This window comes from Ursus maritimus, unplaced genomic scaffold (genome assembly GCF_017311325.1).
Source record: "Ursus maritimus isolate PB19 unplaced genomic scaffold, ASM1731132v1 scaffold_17, whole genome shotgun sequence".
Lineage (NCBI taxonomy): Eukaryota > Metazoa > Chordata > Mammalia > Carnivora > Ursidae > Ursus > Ursus maritimus.
The window spans coordinates 59,358,094-59,378,912 of NW_024424119.1; the positions used below are offsets into that span (position 1 = coordinate 59,358,094).

A 20,819-nucleotide genomic window follows, 5' to 3' on the forward strand; every position below is an offset into this window, starting at 1 on the left:
GCCATCCTGGGTTCGAGTCCCGGCCCAAAGGCCACAGCAACACCCTTTCCTCCTGTGTCCATGGGGGTCATGAAGGGATCCACCCACAGGGGCACAGAGAGCGCCCTGAGACAGGGCCACACACCAGCACTGGGCAATGCCCTTGGCCGGTTTTGCCCTCAAGGGCTCCTGGTAGGTAGGAAAGGAGAGCTGGGAGGGGGTCAGACAAGGCTCTGGGTGGATCGTACATGGGGGGAGCCAGGAGAGGTCAGGCCGAGGGGGGCCATGGCACAAAGGCTGGGAGCTGAAGATGGGCCCAGTTCTGCCCAGCTGGTGCCCAGAGGTGGCCCGGGCTGCCCCAGGTCCAGCGCTGGCAGTACCAGTAACACACAGTGGGGGGCCAGCACTCTTCCCACCATACCCGGCCAACAGGACCCTCCCAAGTCTTCGCCCGGGTACAGTCAAGATGCCCCCCGAGTCCCCCAGCAGTGATGTCCCCCCAGAGGGTCTGGGGTGGGGAGGGGCCGCTGGAGACCTGGTTATCTGGGCTCCCCTGACAGGGCGCTGGATACTGAGCCCAGAGCCCCCAGCCCGGCTAGTTATCGGGGCCGCTGCCAGCGTGACCTCACCAGGTCCAGGTCGGGCTCAGGGGCGGGGGTGCCCGAGGCGTTCCCAGCCCGCCCTGTGCCAGCTATCTAGGGCAGCCTCGCCCGGCCAGAGATAGCTGCCCCAAGCAGAGATAGGCTGGGAACACTGCCGCGGGGCCGGCTCCCAGCAGGGGGAGAGGCGCGGCCAGGCTGCGGGGAAGGGCTGTGGGTGCTGGGAGGAGGCCAGGGGCTTTGCGGGGTAGGTCAGCAGAGCAAGGGCTGGGGGCTGAGCTTGGGCGTCTGTTAGGGAGACCAGAGGAGGGAAGGGGGTTGCCGGGGGCCACAGAGGGAATCGAGCAGGGCCCAGACCAGAGCTCGGTCTTGGGTTCCTGCCAGGACGCTGGCCCGGGCCATGGCCATGCCGGACGCACCCTCTGCAGGCCTGTCTGGGTGCTCTCTCTCTATGCGGGAGGGAGCTTCGGGGTAGAGGGGGACAGGCCCCCTCCCACGGCGCCGGCCCCACACGGGGCTCCCGGCTGCACAGCTCCGCCTGGGACCATGGGCTCGAGCCTGTGCCCAAGGCAGGGCCTCCTCCATTCCAGGCCCCACATGTGACTTGTGGCCGGGGAGGGGGAAGGCGACAGCTGTTAGACACCCACCACGAGCCTGGGGCCTGGCCTCGGGCTCGTGACTTCGAGAGAGCAGAGCAGGGCCGGCTCTCCTAGGTGGGGGGGATCCCAGAAAGCCCCTCTTCCCACACGGACCCCGGGCCCACCTTCCTGTCAGCCTCCCTACTGCTCTCACGACACACAGATGAGTCCTGCGGCAGAGTCCCGAGTCCCAGCTCAGGCCCCAGCGTGCCCCTTGCTGCCCCGTCTCCGTCTCTGGGGCTCTTCTCCCTAGGCGGGACTACCGTCGNNCGGTGGGGGGGGGGGGCACACGACCCCGTGGAGACCCGCAGCTCGATGCCCCTGCATCCCCACAAAGGCCTCGTCCCGCCCGTGGGTAGGAGTGTGAAGGAAGGGGTCAGGGTCTGAACCAGCCTGCTCCCACATCTCAGCCTCCCCACCTCTGCATCGGATGTCTGCCCAAGAACCCCGTCAGGTGCCGCGGCTGGCAACCCCAGCCGCAGGGAAGGGGGGCAAGCTGTGCCACCCTGCCCTCTGGCACCGACCCCTCACGTTCGGGACCCACGCACTGTGCATCTCCTGTGAGCGGCTTTCAGGTGGGGCCCACAGGAGGGGGACCATGGTGGGTTCTGCCCGGGCATGTCTGGGAGGCTTCTCTGGGACAGGTGCGATCAGAGCTGGGAGAAGCAGCAGGTGTGGGTGTGTGAGTGGGCGTTGGGGTCCCCCAGAACCTTCCAGCCCCAGGCCCAGCCTCCCTGTCCCTTCCTGCTCCTCCCAGGCGGAGGGGCAGGTGGCCTGCTGCCCCTTGGTTTCCTGTTCCCAGAAGTGGCCACCGCAGGTGGGGCTGGTGACAGGGGCCTTCCTTCCTCTGCCACAGATGGCGAAGGAACGGTGGTGACTGGAGATAAACAAGCCGCGGGCCTCCTCCCCGTGGAAAGCTGCCGGGGCAGGATCTCCCAGGTGGGCTCCGTGGAGGAGGGGGCTGGCCCTGCGGCCAGAAGCCCGCTTGAGGCAAGGCATCTCCGCACACCAGGACCACAGCCCTGGGCTGCTGTCCACACTGAACTGGGCAGGGTCGCCCCGTGTGGTTGTGCAGGTTGGGCACTGCCCACAGGACTGCAAGTCATTCGTGCAGACGACCTGCCTGCATGAGGCCTCTTCCTACAGCCCTTTCTCGAGCGGCTTAACCCTGGCCTGGCAATCCTGAGTCTTCTGCGGGCCCGTGCCTGTTCCCCCCAGCCTCATCTTGCATATGGCTCGCCCGCCCACCATGGCTCTCAGCCGGGGTCTCACTTTCCAGGCGAGTAGGTCATGCTGGCTCTGCTCTCCCTGGGACATCTCTCCCCGGCCCCCGGGACGGGGTGCTGAGTGAGCCCAGCACAGTCCAAGGGGCTGAGGACAGCCCCCTGCCCTGGGTCTCTGAGGCCCCCTGCCGCCATCCTGTGGGGAACAGAGCCCAGACTTCCAGTACAGGGGCCTGGGCATCCCCACGCCCTAACCTGGAAGGTGCCTACCTGGCCACAGGTGTAAAGCCTACCCCGTCCCTCAAGGACATCTCTGCCCCGTGGCCGCCCAGCCTCCACGCCCAGTCTTGCTGGCTTTCGGGAGGCAGCGCATGGACCCTTCCTTCCTGGGAGCCCCTGGGGTTCCTGGCCAGAGCCCGTGTCTCCTCCAGGGTTGTGGGAGTCCTGAGGGACCTCCGGGGGGCCTAGCTGGGCTTTCGGGACATTTGAAGCTCAGGGGACACAGAGGCCCTCGCCCAGGGTCCCGCTATGAGGCAGCCATGCTCGCTGATCCTACTGGGCGCTCGGGCCTGCCCAGCCCATCCTCCCAGGCCGCTCAGAGTGGAGAGCGGGCACATGCCCGGGCAGGGCCTCTGCAGCTGGCAGCTCCGAGGATGGCGCTCCTCTCCCCCCGCTGGCTCATGCCCCCTCAGGGGTCAGCACTCAGGGAGGTGCCCACCCACATGTCACACCCACCTGGCTCCGGGCCCCCTCTTCCTCTCTCCCTCCTTGTCTCCAGCGAACCAGGGATGCGTGCAGGACCCAGCGTCACTCACAGGACCCAGAGACCAGACCTCGGTGCCCCCGGGCCCAGAGAGACCACCCAGGAGCGGGTGGCCCTCTACCCTGCCCTTGTGTTGGGGGGCAGGGGGCTCTCGAGGGGCTCTGGGGCCTCCTAGGCCTGCACACCTGGCTAAGGGCCAGCACCGCTCAGACTTTGGTGACCCTGAGCCGGGAGAAGGTGCTCTGGCAACTGGGCTCTCTGCAGACCCTCGCTGACCAGCTGGCCAAGCTGCCCGGTCCAGCCTCCCCCTGGAGACACGCACCGAGCACCTGCTGAATGCAGCTCCTTGCTGCTTAAGGGGTGGAGGGGCCGGGGGTGGGGGAGCCAGGCCTGCAGGGGCCGGAGATGGCAGTTGTCTCCAGGCCAGCTCCAGGAAGGGCCAGGGCTGGGGCTGGCCTCCTCTGGGCGCAAGGAGGGTGGGGGCTTGCTGGTACTCACACCCCGGCCACCTGCCACACCGGCCTCCTCAGCTTGGTATTTTCTCACGCTCGGAGCTGGCATGGGGGAGCGGGCCAGGCTGGGACTTGTCCTCCCGATCCCAGGAAGGTGGGCGAGGCTTTCCTCTGGGCCCCGGGGCAGGGGCCGATGCAAGTCCAGACGCGGCCTGGGGCTTGCAACACGGGCTGAGCAGCTGCCCTGGCCAGCCCACGCGGGCACGCGTCCCGGCCCGCCCTGACACCCACCCCCCACGAGCCGGCGGGCGGGGGGGAGGTTCCCATCCTTCTGAGATTGGATCCAGGGACATGGCCAGGGCCCTGCCCCTCTCTGGGCCTCAGTTTCTCCCTTTGAAATTGAGGCTCCTCAAGGCTAGCTGGGCTTCTACGTGGGGTGATGTGCGCCCGGCTCAGCCCCCATCAGAACCTTGCTGACCTCGGAGTTCCCCTCCGGAGAGTGGGACGCTGCGGTCGCCACTGTGGGGCACCAACAAGAAAACCACGTTTGTAAGACCTCATCCTCATGGCCTCCTGGCTGTGCCTTTGGGACAGAAAGAGGAAATCCTAGGAGCCCCTTTTTGATGGGCTGGAGGGGCAGAGGCCTGTAGCCCCCGATTCCTGGGCCTCATCCAACCCCAGGCCGAGACGTGGGACCTGTCTGGCCAGAGCTGGTGGAGTTGACCCCACCAACGGGGCCCCTGCCGCAGTCACCGACCAGTCCTTCAGAAGCAGCCGACCCTTCTGGTGAGAGGCCGTGATCCCTGGGCAAATGCATTGCCCTTGAGGTCAGGCCAGCCTGTGGGTCTCCGTGCATCCCCCCAGGTCCAGGTGTGCAGTTTTAAAGACCAACAGGCTCCTCTCTGGGCACCACCCCTGCAGGGCTAGCGGGGACCCAGGCCAGCGGCAGCCCCCGTGCACCCCTGGTTTGGCACAGTGGGATACGGACAGACTAGAGAGGCGCGGTAGACAGATTCTCCCCATTCTGGTGTCATACGGGGAAACTGAGGCCTGGGGAGCGGCAGGCCCACGGCCGGGTTCATGAGCCAGGCTGAGGCCCCTGAGGAAGCGCTTGGCCATTCTGGTCTTGCTGTGAAGGCTCCCATCGTGGTCAGTCTCGTCTGCCCCCTTCACCGGGCAGGAAGGTGGGCACTGGGTACGGGGCTCTGGGAAAGGGACCCCAGAGGCTAGGAGCAGCTCCCGCAAGACTCTCGGGCTGCTGTCAGAGGCTGGGAGGGTGAGATGCAGGTCCCCTGGGAGGCAGCCCCTCAACACCCCACCGCTCTCCAGCAACTCCCCAGGCAGGCGTGGGAATGTGACTAGCGGGAACGGCCTCTCCCCCGGGAGTCAGCTGCTGGGCGCCGGCCAAGAACGCTCTGACCCAGAGAGGAAGCAAAGTGCCACTACGGCAGCTCGACAAGAGCCGCTGGGGGTGCAGACTGATCCCAGGCTGAGCCCCGACCCCAGCCACACTGACCTTTGAACACAGCCGTGGGCTGATTCCTGATCCCAGTTACAATTCGACTCATCACCCGTCACAGACTGAGCCCCATCCTCGCCCCGAGCTGAGTCCTGATCCAAGCTATAGACTGATCTGTAATCCCAGCTGTAGACTGAGCCCTGACTTGCAGCAGACTGGCTCCTGTTCCCAGGTACAGACAGACTCTGGCTCCAAACAGAGCCCCAGCCCCGTGTCTGCAGATCTCAGACTGCTCCTGTGCCCCCCCATCCCCAGCTCTCTGTGTTCTCACCCCTAGATTGAGACCTCCCTGGGCTGCATTAGCAGAGGCCAAGCCCCAGCTTCTGGAAGGTGACAGTCTAGTCTGTTGAGGGTTGTGTTCCCTCCTGGTCCTGCACTTTCAAGGGGGACTCAGGCCAGCCAGAGTGGGGTGCAGAGGGGAGACCAGAGTGCAGGGCCGGGGTGTGGAGGGAGCCACGGCTGGCTGGGGTGCAGGTGGGAGGTTTGGTCACCCTGGGGGGACTCACTGTTTGCTAAGAATTCACTATGTGTCAGCATGTCACCTCCACCAGGCTGTCTTCCCAGCCAGCCCTGAGAGGTGGAGAGAGCCCGCCCCACTTCGTGGAAGAGGAACCTGGGTGAGTGACAGGGTCAGGGCTTTGCGAAGGCGTGAGTCACGTGTTCCAAGTCAGTGTGACCTGAAGCCCCGCTTACCCGAGACAGACCTCAGCCCGGCCTGTGGAACAGGAGCTGCCTGGGCTGGTGGGGTGCCTTCAGGGGAGGGAGATGCAACCAGACACCCTCACTGGGAAGTCCCAGTGGGGGGGGGTCGGCCTGGGATCTTCGGTCCCTGTGGCCACCAGCTCCAGCTCCAGCTCCCTGGGCCTCCCGGGGTCCAGGCTGGGAATCCTGCGCTGGGAAGAAGCTGTTTACTTGCCCCTCTAATCTCTGCGCCTTATCGCTGCCTGTTTGCCCATCGAGAGTTCAAACACGGCAGAGGTCACAGGGGGTGTGGGGAGGGGCTGACAATATTTGCTCGGCTTCTCCCAGCGGGCGTGACAAATAGCGAGGAGCGTCCTGGCTTGGAGGGATCTCCCGCGGGCACCAGATGCCAGGTGGTGTGCCTGCGGTGTTGACATTCCCCAGCTCCAAGGTTGGCTTCCGATAGCGTCGCACGGGCGCGGCCCGAGGGGCTCTTTCTCATAGGAAAGCCCTGAGAACGGGCTGCGGCCCGGGGCACCCCCGCCCACACCTGCACGCTGGGAAAGTCCGCCCTCACGTACAGGGCCCTCCAGCCACGGCCCCTTCCCCTGGGCTGTCGCCAGCACTGCCCCCGGAGGAGCCGGGCCCAGCCGGGCTCAGCGCTCACCCAGGGCTCCAAGCTCCGCCGGAGGAGGCAGTCCACTCTGGGGGCTAAGGCTCTGGAATGTTCCGGGAGCCTGAGCCTCCTGGAACTTGTGCAGCCTGTTTCCCAGCTGTTAAATGGGGTCCTTGGGGGCCCCACGTCCCAGAGGCATGGGGAGATTGAGCCCAGTGGGCCCTCGTCCGTCTCTCCCCCCCAGGCTCCCCCAGCCCTGCGCGTGAGTGGGTGCTGGCCTGCCCTCTCCCCGAGGCGCGCTCGGCAGGCCAGCACCCAGCCACATCCCGGCTGCTTTTCCTCCTGGGTTTATTGGGGTTTAATCACCATCACCCAGTTTCTGTGGCCTCTGGGTCGCTTCAAAGCCCTCCCCGTGCCCCCAGAGATGGGCGTCTGCCTGCAGCTCCTGAGGCCGAGGGGGCCCAGCTCAAAGGCTTGAGCTCTGAGGGAGCCAGAGTGAGTCGGGGAGCCGCCTGCTGGGCTCACCACACTCGGGGCCTCTGGGGCAGCTGGAGCTGCATGGGGCCGTGGCAGGTCCAGCTGGCGCCTCATGGAGCCTGGGCCAGCCTCACAGGTCTGGGCAAGCAGGCCAGTCCCAGGTAAGGGCCCCAGCGTGGCCAGCGTGGCTAGTGTGGGCCTGGGCACCTTGGGACCAGGGCTGTAGGCAGACCTGGGTGGGGACGACTTTGCCTCCCCGGGCCCCCACCTCCATAAAAAACAAAACCAGTGAAGCTGAGATTTTGTGGCTGCATTGGTCTAAAGACAAATATATTACTAGTATATGTGAAAGCATTTTCTTGTTCTAAAAGGTTCATTTTTTTCTCCTGATTTTATTTTTTTAAAGATTATTTATTTTAGAGAGATGGAGAGAGCGAGCTGGGGGAGGGGCAGAGCAAGAGAATCTTCGAGCAGACTCCCTGCTGAGCACAGAGCCTGAAGATAAGGCCACAAGAGGACAGGATCTCACCATCCCCGAGATCATGACCTGAGCCGCAATTAGGAGTCAGACGCTTCACCGACGGAGCCGCCCAGGCGCCCCTCCCCTGATTTTATTTTTTTTTTAATTTATTTTTTAGATTTTATTTATTCATTTGTCAGAGAGAGAGAGAGCACAGGCAGGGGGAGCAGCAGGCAGAGGGAGAAGCAGGCTCCCCGCTGAGCAGGGAGCCCGACGGGGGTGGGGGTGGGGGTGGGGGGGTGGGGGGTGGGGTCGATCCCAGGACCCCAAGATCATGATCTGAGCTGAGGGCAGAGGCTTCACCAACTGAACCGCCCAGGCGCCCCTCCCCGTCCTGATTTTAATTTTAACAGACATTAAACTACTACCCAGAGCCCCTGAAAGTCTCTTGGGCCCTAGTCCCTGGGCCTGATGGAAGAGTTCGCCGTGGGGGACTTGGGGCCCAGAGGAGGGGCCTGACCTGGGCTGGGAGTCAGGGAAGCAGCTCAGAAGGTGTGACACCAGAGCTGGAGAGGAGCCAGCCAGGGAGGGGGGAGGGGGAGGGGGGAGGGGCAAGAGGGGCTCCTGGAGGTGGGCAGGGCCTGGAGGTCCGGGCAGCCCCAGGTAAGGAGGCTGAGGTGGGGCCTGTGGGGGGGCCATGGGGAGTCATCCTTCTGCCGGGGCTGGGGTTGGGGGGGGGGCAACACAGGGGACCCAGGGGCTTAAGCAGGAGACTGCTGGAGAAGTGGGTGTGGGGGTGAAGTGAGGGTAGGGGCTGAAGTCACAACCTGACGTCGGGGTGTGCCGGGTGAGGCAGGGGTCCCAGCAGGAATGGGAGAGATCGGGAGGCTGGCTTCACGCCAGGCCTCAGTTTCCCCACCTGCACAATGAAACATTGGGCTAGATGAGCTCCAGGGAGGTTCCTGACGGCCCACAGAAGGAACCGTGGCGCTGGGGAAAGACGGGTGTTATCCAGGTTGAGGGGTCTTCGCCCAGCATTCTGGGAAGAAGATGGGGTGAAAGTGGGGGAGGCAGCTCCCCATAGCCCCCCCCCACTCCCCGCACTGAGGTTTCCCAGCCACAGAGCTCTGCCCGCCCTCTGCCCTCCCTCCTGGGGCTGGCCGCCCGGGACCAGCAGCCCGCCTGATCCCCCCTGTGCAAGTGCCTCCCCACCCCCTCGACCGCTCCCTTGGCCAAACCGCCATCAATCAGCCTGGCAACACCTGCCGCTCTCCGAGTTCCCACGTTCCGCTGCCTGCCCTGCCTCCCACTGGACTCTGGGGAGCACAGGGACCTCGAGGCAGAGCTGCCCAGGCCTGCAGGCCGTAGCTCTCTGTCCCGTTAACCCCAACCAGAATACTTCCCAGGAAGATCCAGGCCCTGCACAGCCTGAGCTGGAATTACCATCCCGTCTCACAGATGAGAAAACTAGGGCACCCCCAAATCCCCTCGCCTCGGCTTCGCACCTTCAGGGGAGAAGAAACAGGTGGGAGGGGGCCGGAGACCCCAGTTGGATGGGGGCACTGTGGGGACACTGACAGGTGTTTGGGGAGCTGCACAGGCAGGGAGGGCTGTGCCTGGTTCAAGGTTCTCTGTTTCGGGGTTCCCTGCATCCTGTTGGGGGGTCCCCGGGGGCTAGCCCAGGCACTGCCCTAATCAGCTTCCTACTCTGTACCTCAGTTTCCCGGGCAGCACCAGGACCTGTGGCATCCCTGACCCTCAGCACAGACTGGACGACCAGGAGGAGACTGGCCCCTGGGACAAGACCTCAGAAGATTTCCAGCAGCTTCTTTCTGGGCAAACAAAGGCCCTGCTGACCATATGCTGTTGCTCTGATTTGTTTGGGCTGGGACTGCCAGGACGGGCGTACCCCACTCCGCCCACCTCCACGCAACACAAGCACTCCTGAGCCTGTGGAGGCCTCCCTACTCAGGGCTCTCACAACCCCAAACTTCCCCACCAGACCAAGCTCCCTCCCAGGCTGCCTACAGGTGGGAATCCACACCGTGGGTGGGGGGGCGTCTCAGCTCATCCCCCAGGGGAGAAGTCTAGCGGATACGCTGCCTGGCTCCAGCCCAGGAGGGAGGAGGACAAGTGTTAGCTCCCCGAGGCATGGCCTCCTCCCCAGGGCCCCCAACCCAAATCCCTCCCTCAGGGATAAAGGCACCCGCCACAGCAGAGGGGGGTTCCCACGGGCTCTGCCCTGCCTCTCCTGAGCCCTAAGCCCCCAGACTCTTCCCCCTTCCCCTGCCCTGCCCCTCCCTGGCTGGGCCGGGTCCCACTGTTATCCTACCCCAGCCCAGAGGAGGGGGAAGGCCATGTGCCCTGTCCCCTATTGCGGGACCAGGGACCACTCTGTGGTGTCTGAGCCTCTTACCTGGCAGGTGCAGTCCTTGTCTCAGCCCTTGTCTCCAGGCCCCGCCCCTCCCCAGGGTGATTAATAAAAGACTACGGAACATGAAAACAGCTCAGGGAGACTTGGTAGCGCCCCCACACTTCCTACCAGCCCTTGGGGCTCAGCCCCCAGTTCAGATGAGCCAGTCCCCAGTGTCTTCCTGCAGAGCCCTCCCCTCTCTGAGTTCCCACGTTCCGCTGCCTGCCCTGCCTCCCACTGGACTCTGGGGAGCACAGGGACCTCGAGGCAGAGCTGCCCAGGCCTGCAGGCGCTAGCTCTCCCACCCCTCTCCCACCCCTGCACCTGCCCACAGGATCTGTTCCCTAAGCTCCTGACGCCACCTACTGGGCTACATGGATGCTGCTGGGGTTCCACCTATCAACCACTGATGCCCCTGCGGGGGCTCCAAAGGGGAAGGGGTTCAGGAGGGGAGGAGTGGGGGGATCCTCAGATGAAGAAGGTGCTCAGGAGGGGAGGGGCCTAGATAGGATGGATCAGAGAAGTCCTGTGAGAGCTTTGGGTACGTGTACACACACACACACACACACACACACACACACACACACACCTATTCCTGGGCCAGTGCTGCCCACCCCTCCCTTACTCTCCCACCACCAACCCCCTGACTCTTGATGGTGGGCAGCTCAGATTCAGCTGCCCAGTCCCAGAGGGCCTGCAAGGATTGCCCTGGGGGTGGAAGCCACGTGGGGTATGGAGACCCCAAGGTCTAGATGAGGGCAGAGCCTGGTGAGACAGGGACCCCTTGCTCTGGCAGTCTGAGGCGGGGGCTGGGAACCCGGGATTCCACATCTGGCTGCCCCCGCCCCCACCAGTGCAAAAGGAAGGGAACCCAAGACCCCTCTCCAGAGAAAGCCTGGTCCAGAGTCAGGACTAGGGCAAAGGGCAGACCTGCCCCACCCCAGGGACCCAGGCTGGGGGGGGCAGACCCTTCCAAGGACTTCGGAAGAAATTCAACCGCAAAGAAGTAGATGGAGGAGCAAGGATGAGAGTAGGTACAGATGAAATAGGAAATGCACAAACAGTAGAGAAAGTTAGTGAAACCAAAAGCTGGTTCCTTGAGAAGATCAGTAAAACTGATGAATTTTGAGTTGGGCTGATCAACGGGGACACAAACGGCCAATATCGGGAAGAAAGGAGGGGGCATCCCCTCATACCCTACAGACATTACAGGAATAATATCCAACATTATTAGTAACCCAACGATCACAAATCTGACAACTGAGAAGAAAGGGAAAAACTCCTTGAAAGACACAAATGATGAGAACAGGCTCACGTAATCAGAACAGCATTACGTCCATTACAGGAGTTCCATGCGTAATGTAAAATCTCGCCAAAAAGAAAGTTCCTGGCCCAGAGGCTTCGTCGGTGAATGCAACAAACACTCATGGGAGAAATACCAATTCTATATAGACTCTAAAAGAAAATGAAATATAATTAGACCACAATATCCCAAGCCCAAATTTAGACAAGATACCACAAGAAGAGAAAACTATGGCCCAATATCCCTCATATACATGGACACAAAAATCTTTTAACAAAATAGCAAATCTAATCAAACAAGCTATAGAAAGGGTTCTGCACAGTGACCAGGGGAGTTTATCCCAGGAATGCAAGGCTGGTTCAATATCCTAAAACCAATCCGTGTAACCCACCATAGTCACGGCTTCACCAAGAAAATCCATATGATGTTCTCAATGGATGAGCAAAAGCATTTGACAAAATTCAACACCATGCATGGTAAGAACCCTTAGCAAACTAGGAAGGGAAGGGAACTCACTCAACTTGATAAGAGCATCTATACAAAACTGACAGCTAGAGTCTTGCTTCGTGGTGAGAAGCTGATGCTGCCCTCAAGGCCAGGAGCAAGGTGGGGATGTCTGCTCTCACCGCCTCTGTTCGACCTACTACGGGAGGTCCTGGCCACTGCGAGAAGACAAGAACAGGAGAGAGAAGACATGAGCCTATAGGTAGAGCCTTCTAAAATCACAAAAGCAGCTGACAGAAGTAATAAGACAATCTAGCGAGGTGGAGGGGTAAAGGGTCAATTTAAAAAAATGATTAACATTTCTATTGGCTAATAACGGAGCACTGGAAAGTGACATTTAAAAATTTTTACAATAACATCAAGACATCAAATACATAGGAACTAAAATAATGGAAAAAAAAAAAACCAACAACAACAGAGGGGCGCCTGGATGGCTCAGTCGTTAAGTGTCTGCCTACGGCTCAGGTCATGATCCCAGGGTCCTGGGATTGAGCCCCGCATTGGGCTCCTGGCTCCACTGGGAGCCTGCTTCTTCCTCTCCCACTCCCCCTGCTTGTGTTCCCTTTCTCACTGTCTCTCTCTCTACCAAATAAATAAACAAAATATTTTTTTTAAAAAAACAGAAGAATTTCAAATAGTAAACTGCTGAGAGAAACTACAGAAGGCCTGAGATCTCAGAGAGATTAGAAAACTCGGTATTTCTAAGAGACTGATTCTCTCTGAAATAATGGGTAGACTCGCTGCAAATTCTATCAGCATCTCATCAGGCTTTTAAAAAGTTTTCAAAGAGGGGCGCCTGAGTGGCTCAGTTGGTTGAACGTCTGACTCTTGGTTTCGGCTCCAGTCATGATCTTGGGGTCGTGAGATCAGGCCCCGTGTCGGACTCCACGCTCTGCAGGGAGTCTGCTTGGGATTCTCTCTCTTCCTCTGTCCCTCTCCCAACTCATGCTCTCTCTAAAATAAATTAATTAATTAAAAAAAAACAGTTTTCAATGAGATGATTCTAATTTGAATTGGAATTGCAGAGGATTTGAAAGAGCTGAGAGAATTTTGAAAAAGTAGACAAAGTTGAAGGAGCCACATCATAAAGACCACCGAGCAGTGGTTGTCAAGATAGCACGGGGCTGGCGGAAGAGTAGATGAATGGGTTCATGGAAAACAGAGCGAGGACTCCAGGAACAGACTCGCAAACACATGGTCAGCTGATTTTCAAGATGCCAAGTCAACTCAGTGGGGAAAGAAAATCTTTTTAACAAATGGTGCTGGAACCACTGGATACCCACACAGAAAAAGATTGGGCCTCGACTTTTAGTCTACTCTTTGCCCCCAAATGAAATTGGAGTGGATCATAGGCCTGATCATAAAACCCAGAACCTTCTAGAAAAGAAACATAAGAGAAAATCTCAAGCTTAGGATAGGCAAAGATTTCTTTCAGGTCACAAAAGCACTAGCCGTACAAGAAAAGAAATCAATTAATTGGTTCTCACCAAAGTAAAAATTTTCTACTCCTCAAAGGATACCACTACAAAATGAGTAGGAAATCTGAAAACTGGGGGAAAATTCGCAGCACGATCTTTGACAAAGGATTTGTGTTTGGAACATGTAAAGAGCACTGACCAACAAAATACAGGCAACCCAATTTTTTTAAGTGGGCAAAAATATTTGAATGAGCATTTCACAAGAAGAGATGTGCAAATGGCCAATAACTCACAGAAAGGTGTCCAGCATCTACAGACATCTGGGTAATGCCCGTGAAAGTCACAGTGAGGCACTAGTACATACCCACCGAAAACAGCTGAAGTCCTGACTGACAGCGCCAACTAGTGGTACGGACCTGCGATATCGGAAGTGCTCGGATTTCGCCCATGGAAGGTAAGATGATACAAGCAGTCAGAGACTCTGGGAGAGTCTTCCTCGGTTAAGTGTGCATCTGCCCTAAACCCCAGCAATTCGACCATCAGGAATGCGTCCCAGAGAAATGAACACAGGTTGCTCTATCGGTTATCTGTTGCTGTGGAACGAGTCGCCACAAGCTTGGTGGCGTAGAGCAGTCCCACTGGTCAGCTCAGGGCTCTACAGGTCAGAAGTCCCGTGTGGGGTGGGTCTCACAAGGCTGAAATCAAAGGCCAGGTCGGGCTCAGCAGAGGCTAGGGGAAGAACTGGCTTCCACACTCATTCAGGTTGTTGACCAAATCCAGTTTTTACTTTGTAGGACCCAGGCCCCCGTTTCCTTGCTGGTTGTCCCTCTGCTCCTAAGGGCTACCCTCACTCCTTGGCTGATGTACCCCTGTGTTTAAAGCCAGCAATAGAGTCCCTCTCTACCTCCACCAGAGAAAACCTCTGCTTTTAACAAAATTGTGTGATTAGATCATTCTCACCCAGATGATCTCCTTTAGCCCCATGATGCAACTTGATGGCAGAAGTTATATCCAGTGGCACTCACACAAGGGGACACAAGGGCCAGATCATCAGGGCCAGTCCTAGAATCTGCCTACCACAGTCACCAAAAACCGAGAACATTCCAGGAAGCCTCATTCAGAAGAGCCAGAACACAGAAGCCCATCGAACGTCCATGGGCAGGTGGGCAGCTCGACCTAAGTGCTGTCGCAGTTCAGGGGATACACCGAGCACTAGAAAGGACCTGCGGGGGCACCAAGAACAGTGCGGGGGTAGGACTGTTGCCCACGGGAGCACGGGGCAGCAATTCTGAACCCAGGATGCAGCGCACGGGAACGGAACAAGTAGGTAAGTGACCGGCGGATGGAGGAGCCGGGCTGGTCTCTGTTGGAGCAGGATTTACAGAGCAGCGGGGGAGGCACTGGCATGCCCCAGGGGGTCATCCTCCCAGACTGGACTCTGTCCTGTTACACACGGACCCCCTTCCCCTAGCCCCTGTGCCCCAGCCCCCTCCCCCCATTACCCCTGCCCACTTCCCCCTCCTCTCCCCCAGCCCCCCCAACCCCTGCCCCCCCTCCCCACCCCGTGCTCCTCCCCAACCCCTGCTCTCTGCCTCTTGAGTGTTTTTCTTCCCCTCTCTCCCGTTACTGTGGTCAACAACGCATGACATCTCATCTGCTGTCTGGACTGTTTCAAAGTGTGTGGTTCGGTGCTGCTAAGCTATCGGCCGCCCTCCGTCTCCAGGACTTGTCCTCGGGCAAATAAGAAACTGGTCCCCACGAGACAGCAGCTCCCCTCCACTGCCCCAGGGCTTCAAGGGAGCAGATCCTGCGGCATTTGTCCTTCTGCGTCCGGCTGTCCTCACGGAGCACCATGTCCTCCTTCCCAGAGCACGGTGTCAGGGATTCCGGCCTTTTATGGCTGAGCCACATTCCACGCTGTGGACAGACCACGTTTGCTTGCCCATTTTCCCACTGATAGACATCTGGGCTGCTGCTACGTCTCGGCTGTTGTGAATAACGCTGCCGTGGGTGTGGGTGCTCAAATATCTCTTCCAGACCTTGCTTTGAACCTTTTGTGCGCACACCAAGAGTGGAATCGCCGGATCATAGGGTAACTCTGATTTTTATTTCCTGAGACACTGCATGCTCTGCTCCCAGCCGCCGCTGACAGTCCTGCCCGTTCCTGCCAGCCGTGCACAGGGATCCCACTCGCCGTGCTCACCAACGCAGACTTTCTGAGTGTTGATGGTAGGCACCCTCATGGGTAGGAAGTGGTGTCTCACTGTGGTTCTACTTAACATTGAGCGTGTGGAATCCAGCTCTCGTAACTGTCCCAACGGCCTTCTGTGCTGATTCGCTGTGACACCTGCATCGGCTCTGGGCTGCTTTGGGGTGATGGGTTCTTCTCCTCATGCATCATCTTCTCCTGCTTCCTTGCACGTCTGCTCCTTTGGCTTGGATGCCAGACGTTGAGTTTTGCCTTGTAGGGTGCTGGGCATTTTGCATTTCTGTCAATCTTGAGCTTGGTTCTGGGGATGCAGGTGTGTTACCTGGGAACAGTGCGTTCCAACGCTCGCTTTTCTGGTTGGGTAGGTGCCCAGGCTGGGGTAGTAACTACGCACTGTGGAGCCAAGCCCTTCCTGAGAGCTCAGCCTACACCCTGCGAACTAAGAGTCTCTGGTCCGGCCACCAGGAGCCAGCTGTGGGTTGGAGCGTGGTTCCCTCTAAGGCAGATGCTTCGTCACCTGCCCCTGAGCATGCCCTCCCCGGCCGGCGCTGGCCAGTCCTCCACGGAGCGCTGTGGACGGCCAGTGTTCTGTCTGTATAGCTCCCTCTCTCTGACACTCCATCGTTAGCCACCTGGCCCCCAGACTTTCACTCAGGGGTCCGTCCCAGGCCATGGAAACCCCCTCGAGGTAGCGAGCTAGGACAGGTGTAGGACGCACCCCATTTTGCCCCCATCTCTCAGGGGTTACTGTCCCGTGTCACCCAGTGTCCAACTTTAGAAGCTGCTGTTTCATGCTTTTTTGTTTGTTTCTCTGGTTTTGCTTTGGGTTTTGGTTGTTTCAGGTGGGAGGGTAAATTCTCCATCCAGCTAGAAGAGGCAGTTTCCCAGAGGAATGGCAATGTCCCACGTCTGGTGCCGCATAGTGACCACACATGTACTCGATGCACAAAACTGAACTCGTATGACCCAGTGATCCCACCTCTGAGTAAACACCCAGCGGCATCGAAAGCCGGAACACAGAGCGTCCAGCTGCACCTGGCGTCACTCACGGCAGCCACCACGTGGAAGCAACCCAAGTGGCCATTGACTGAGAAACAGCTGTCTACGCAAGACGTGGTCCATCCAAACAACAATAACAGTAACAATAATATAATAACAATAATACACCAATAACAGTAACATAACAGTAACGATAACAATAACATAACAGTAGCAATAATAACGATAATGTGATACAACAGTAACAATAATATAGTAACAATGACAATATTATCCAGGCTTTAAAAGGAAGGAAATATGACACCTGCCACCATGTGGATGAACCTTGAGGACACTGCCCGGTGAGTACGCCACAAAGGGACGCATCCTGTAGGCTCCACTCACAGTTAGAGCGACGGTTAGTTTGTGCGTTAACGTGACCGGGCCACGGGGTGCCCAATACTTGTCCAGACAGTGTTCTGGCTGTTTCGAGGAGAGGTGTTTGGGGGCTGAGATTAATATTTAGATCAGTGGACCGAGTAAAGTAGGTGTGGGGGGCTTCATCCAATCAGACGACCTGAATGGAACATAAAGGTTGAGCCTCCCCTGGGCGGGCGAGAGAGCTCTCCTCGCTCCTGACTGCCCTCGAGCTGGGACGCGGGCTTTTCCCTGCCTTCGGACTCTGCCGGAAACCCTGGCTCCTCCTGCGCCGTGTCCTGCCCACCAACCCTCCCTGCAGATCTGGGGGCCGGTCGGCCTTCGTCACTGCAGGCATCAACCGCTTAAAAAGTCTATCATTTACCTGCCTCCGATTGGTTCTATTTCTCCGGAGAAACTGAGAGATACATTCACGGCCCCAGAGACCCACAGACGAAGGGGGCGGGGCTGAGGAGGCAGTGCACGGCAGTGTGAACGCGCTGACGCCCCCGGGCGGTGCACTTACAAGCGGTGAAGACGGTAAGTGCTGTGTCCTGTGTGTGCATCTTGCCACAAACATTGCACCGAACACCCCGGCTCTGCAGCGAGAGGTCGCAGCGTGCCACAGCCACGGGCCAGCCCGTGGGACACTGCTGCAGAGGTTGATGGCCTCTGTGACCGTGACCTTGCTTGCCAGCAGCAACAGCCTCGGATTTCCAACGAGATTTGCTGCCCTGCACCTAAAGGAGCTGTAACGCTTCTTTCGCAGCTCATTGCTCAAAGCCATTTTGTTCTCAAAAGGCTGCCTCCTGGAGCCCTTTGTCCCCCTGTCCCCTCCGCACCGGCCACTCTTCAATCGTACGGCTCACCTGTGATCCTGGCAGTGCTTTTTTCCCTCATTGTGGGAAGGCCCCGGTGGGTTTCCACTGAGAGTTCCAGAGATTTAGAGCCAGTCCCCCCAGAAGGGTGCAGGATCCACAGTCCCTGTGGAATCTCCCGTCCAGCAGCAAAGCGGGGAAGCGTTCAGCACGTGCCCTCTCGAGTACCCAACACCGTCGGGCACCTAGGGGAGTGCCATGTCCAGCCTCTGTCCCCTATGGCCAGGCACGGTCAGCAGACACTGACTGCTGTCACAGAGAGTGGACGGAGGAGAAAGCTAGGAGGGCCAGCGCCAAAGAGCCAGGGCCCTGGGCTCCTCCCTGAGGCCTGACGCTGACACGCTTCCAGGGATGCTGAGATCCAGCCAGCTAGCCACTTGCAGGTGGCGGGACCTCAGGCAGAGACCCCAAGCTCAGGCAGGTGGTCTGGCACGGCTCCAGGGTGAATCCTCTCAGGTGAGCTCCCTGGGAGGGTGCCCTGGCCCTTTGCGGTGGAGAGGGCGTGGTCCATGTGCAAAGGGCAGGTTCTCACAAGTAGAAGGAACTGGCCTTGGCCTTCTGGACCCCCCTGCCCCCCTCCCCTGCCCGCACATCTTAAGCACCTTTGGCAAGAAGTGACATAGAGGGCTGCCCTGTGCAGTTGCACAGGTTGTCAGGGGAATGTGTCTGGTCATACGTGTCCCACACTCGGGGCCGCAGGGCTGCCCAAAGCCCTGTCCAGGGTTAAAGTGGCCCTGGCTGTGCCCATGGGCCCCTGGACATTTCCAGGGTCTGGGGCCTGGCCCACGTGGTAGAGGACCGCCACCCAGTGGACAGTGGGTGAACTGCATGGGGCTGGGCCCACCTGCTCATTGCAGATTGGCATGGGAGGGGTAGCAGGGTCTTTGGGGACTATCAGGCTGAGAACCTTCCCCCTAGGGGTCCAGGAAGGGGTCCCTCAGAGCCTTCGCTTGGGGCCTTCCCTGCCCCACGCCCTTCCTCCGGGCCTGGGGGGACAGGAATAGACAAGCCACCCTGTGTTGACCCTCAAGGAAGGAAGGCCTGGGTGCCCCTGAGTGCCAGGGTGTGGGCAAAGATGTGACCGTGTGCTGAAGGCCCTGCTCCCAGTGAGCCCTCTAGCATGGAGATGGGAGCCAAATGTCCTGTGAGCCCCTAATCCTCCAAGGTTCTGATCGCAGAAGTCAGCAGACAGCATGGGGCTGGGCACAGGGCTTCCTGTGACACCCCAGGTGCTCCCAGAGCAGCCCAGATGGCTGGGTTCAGCAAGGGAGACTAGAGACCACCAGGGACTTCCTTTGTCCCCTCAGGTCAACAGCAGCAGGGCCTCCAGCCAGACTGGGTCCCAAGTGGGGACGTGCTCTGGACACAAGTCCTGGCCCCTCTGTGGCCCCTGTGCGCACCCCGTCTGCCAGCACAGCACGTGGCTAGGGCCAGTACCACTCAAGCTCCAGTCCTGGTCCCTACTGGATGGGGAGTCAGGCCCAGCAAGGGTGAGGGGCCTAGCTGGCAGCAGCAGGAGCCTGGGCTGGGCCCCCTCTGCTCCGTGGGTCACAGGCTCCCACCAGCACCAACAGGAAGGACTCTCACAGACAGACACTGGCTGAGCGCTGCCCACGGAGGGGGCACAGCTGTCATCTGATCCTAGGTGAGGTCACGGAGGTCACATCCCACAGCAGAGCCAGGACGTGAGCCCCAAGACCGGGCTCCCCTTGTTCTGCATGATTCAGATGCTTGGCCAGCCCCTCCCCCCCACCTGCCCCTCCCCCCACCTGCCCCAACCACCCAGAAGGAGAAGCATTTGGGGCTCCCTGCCGAGGGCTCTGGGTGCCTTCTTGCAACCCGTGTCACTGGGACAGCCTGCTAGAGCATGGAGGCCTGGGGGCCGTGGCCACCAGGACCCTGCTGCCCGTGGCTGAGCTCTGTACTTTGTCAGGTCGCCCAAGGCCCATCGTCCGTTCCCACCAAGGCAGGGACTCTGCCTGGCCTCAGGCTGGCACTGTCCAGGAGCTTCCAAAGTCCCCACTGCCTGGCCCCCGACCAGGTACCAGGCCTGAGAAACTTCTCTGTACAGGGGTCAGTTTGTTTGGGGAAATGGGAGTAATTAGCCGCCTGCTGTTTACGCGGGTTAGAGGGTTTAGGAGCTTGAGAGCCTTTCAGACAAGGCCTCAGCCCAGCCGCAGGGGGGCCGGGAGAGACCCCTGCCTTGTTCACAGAAGGCAGCCTGGGGCCCAGACAGGCTTGTCCACGTCTGCTGCTGATGGGGCGGGGCCTCCTGTGGCCTCGGACCGGGGCGGTGGGGCTTGTCCACGTCTGCTGCTGATGGGGCGCGGCCCCCCTGTGGCCTCGGACCGGGGCGGTGGGGCTTGTCCACGTCTGCTGCTGATGGGGCGCAGCCCGCCTGTGGCCTCGGACCGGGGCGGTGGGGCTTGTCCACGTCTGCTGCTGATGGGGCGCGGCCCCCCTGTGGCCTCGGACCGGGCCGGTGGGGCTTGTCCACGTCTGCTGCTGATGGGGCGCGGGCCCCCTGTGGCCTCGGACCGGGCCGGTGGGGCTTGTCCAAGTCTGCTGCTGATGGGGCGCAGCCCCCCTGTGGCCTCGGACCGGGCCGGTGGGGCTTGTCCAAGTCTGCTGCTGATGGGGCGCAGCCCCCCTGTGGCCTCGGACCGGGCCGGTGGGGCTTGTCCAAGTCTGCTGCTGATGGGGCACAGCCCCCCTGTGGCCTTGGACCGGGGCCGGTGGGGCCCGGCGGGGGGGGGCGAAGCAACATCACCTCCAACTCAGGGCTTGGTCCCCAGGGACAGTCACACCCAACTTTGGGTTTAATATGCTGGGGAGATGGGGGACAGTTGTACCCCTACTCCTGACAAGACCCAGAGGACCAGCTGTGTCCCTTCCAAAGTCCCTGCCTGCTTCTGTGTCCTCCCAGGTGGTGGCGGGAGGGAGAGGGTCTTGCGGGTTTTGCCTGGGGTGGAGCAAATGGGGTCTTGCTGGGAGGCCTGCCTCGAACAGCGCATGGCTCTGCTGGTGGCGCCAGGCCCAGCCTTCCTCAGACTGTGCGGTCCTCAGGCAGATTTCCTGCCACATTCCATGGGCAGAAGGTCCCAGAAGGCCTGGCTGGTCTGGGTCCCCACCCTCACCAGCCCCAAGTCCTGCAAGTCTGCACTTAGGAGGGAGGTGTGAGGGGTATGGATGTTGCCCACCACGGCCACAGCCTCGTCCTGACCCAGTGCAGCCCTGCATCCACCAGAGGGCGGCTGGGGCCTGGGGTGGAGGCCGCTGGGCAGGGGCAGGA

The 20,819-nt window shown here is 60.1% G+C and overlaps 1 protein-coding gene across 1 annotated transcript; it reads left to right on the plus strand.

Moving 5' to 3' along the window:
• The first annotated feature begins 1,646 nt into the window (after positions 1–1,646).
• LOC103675285 lies at positions 1,647–9,934 on the plus strand. The gene is made up of 6 exons (XM_040631373.1): positions 1,647–1,791; positions 2,073–2,206; positions 3,347–3,497; positions 4,336–4,440; positions 8,356–8,932; positions 9,127–9,934. Exons 1-6 carry the CDS (start codon positions 1,647–1,649, stop codon positions 9,353–9,355), a joined length of 1,341 nt encoding a protein of 446 aa, XP_040487307.1. The 3' UTR covers positions 9,356–9,934.
• Positions 9,935–20,819: the final 10,885 nt, after the last annotated feature.

What these genes read in the sequence shown, in the direction of transcription:
- LOC103675285 (XM_040631373.1), top strand. Translation starts at nt 1,647, where the DNA reads ATGTCTGCCCAAGAACCCCGTCAGGTGCCGCGGCTGGCAACCCCAGCC. An exon ending in CCAGCTGGCCAAGCTGCCCG is followed by an intron (nt 3,498 to 4,335) that starts GTCCAGCCTCCC and finishes ATCCAACCCCAG; the next exon opens with GCCGAGACGTGGGACCTGTC. An exon ending in AGAAGCAGCCGACCCTTCTG is followed by an intron (nt 4,441 to 8,355) that starts GTGAGAGGCCGT and finishes GGGCTAGATGAG; the next exon opens with CTCCAGGGAGGTTCCTGACG.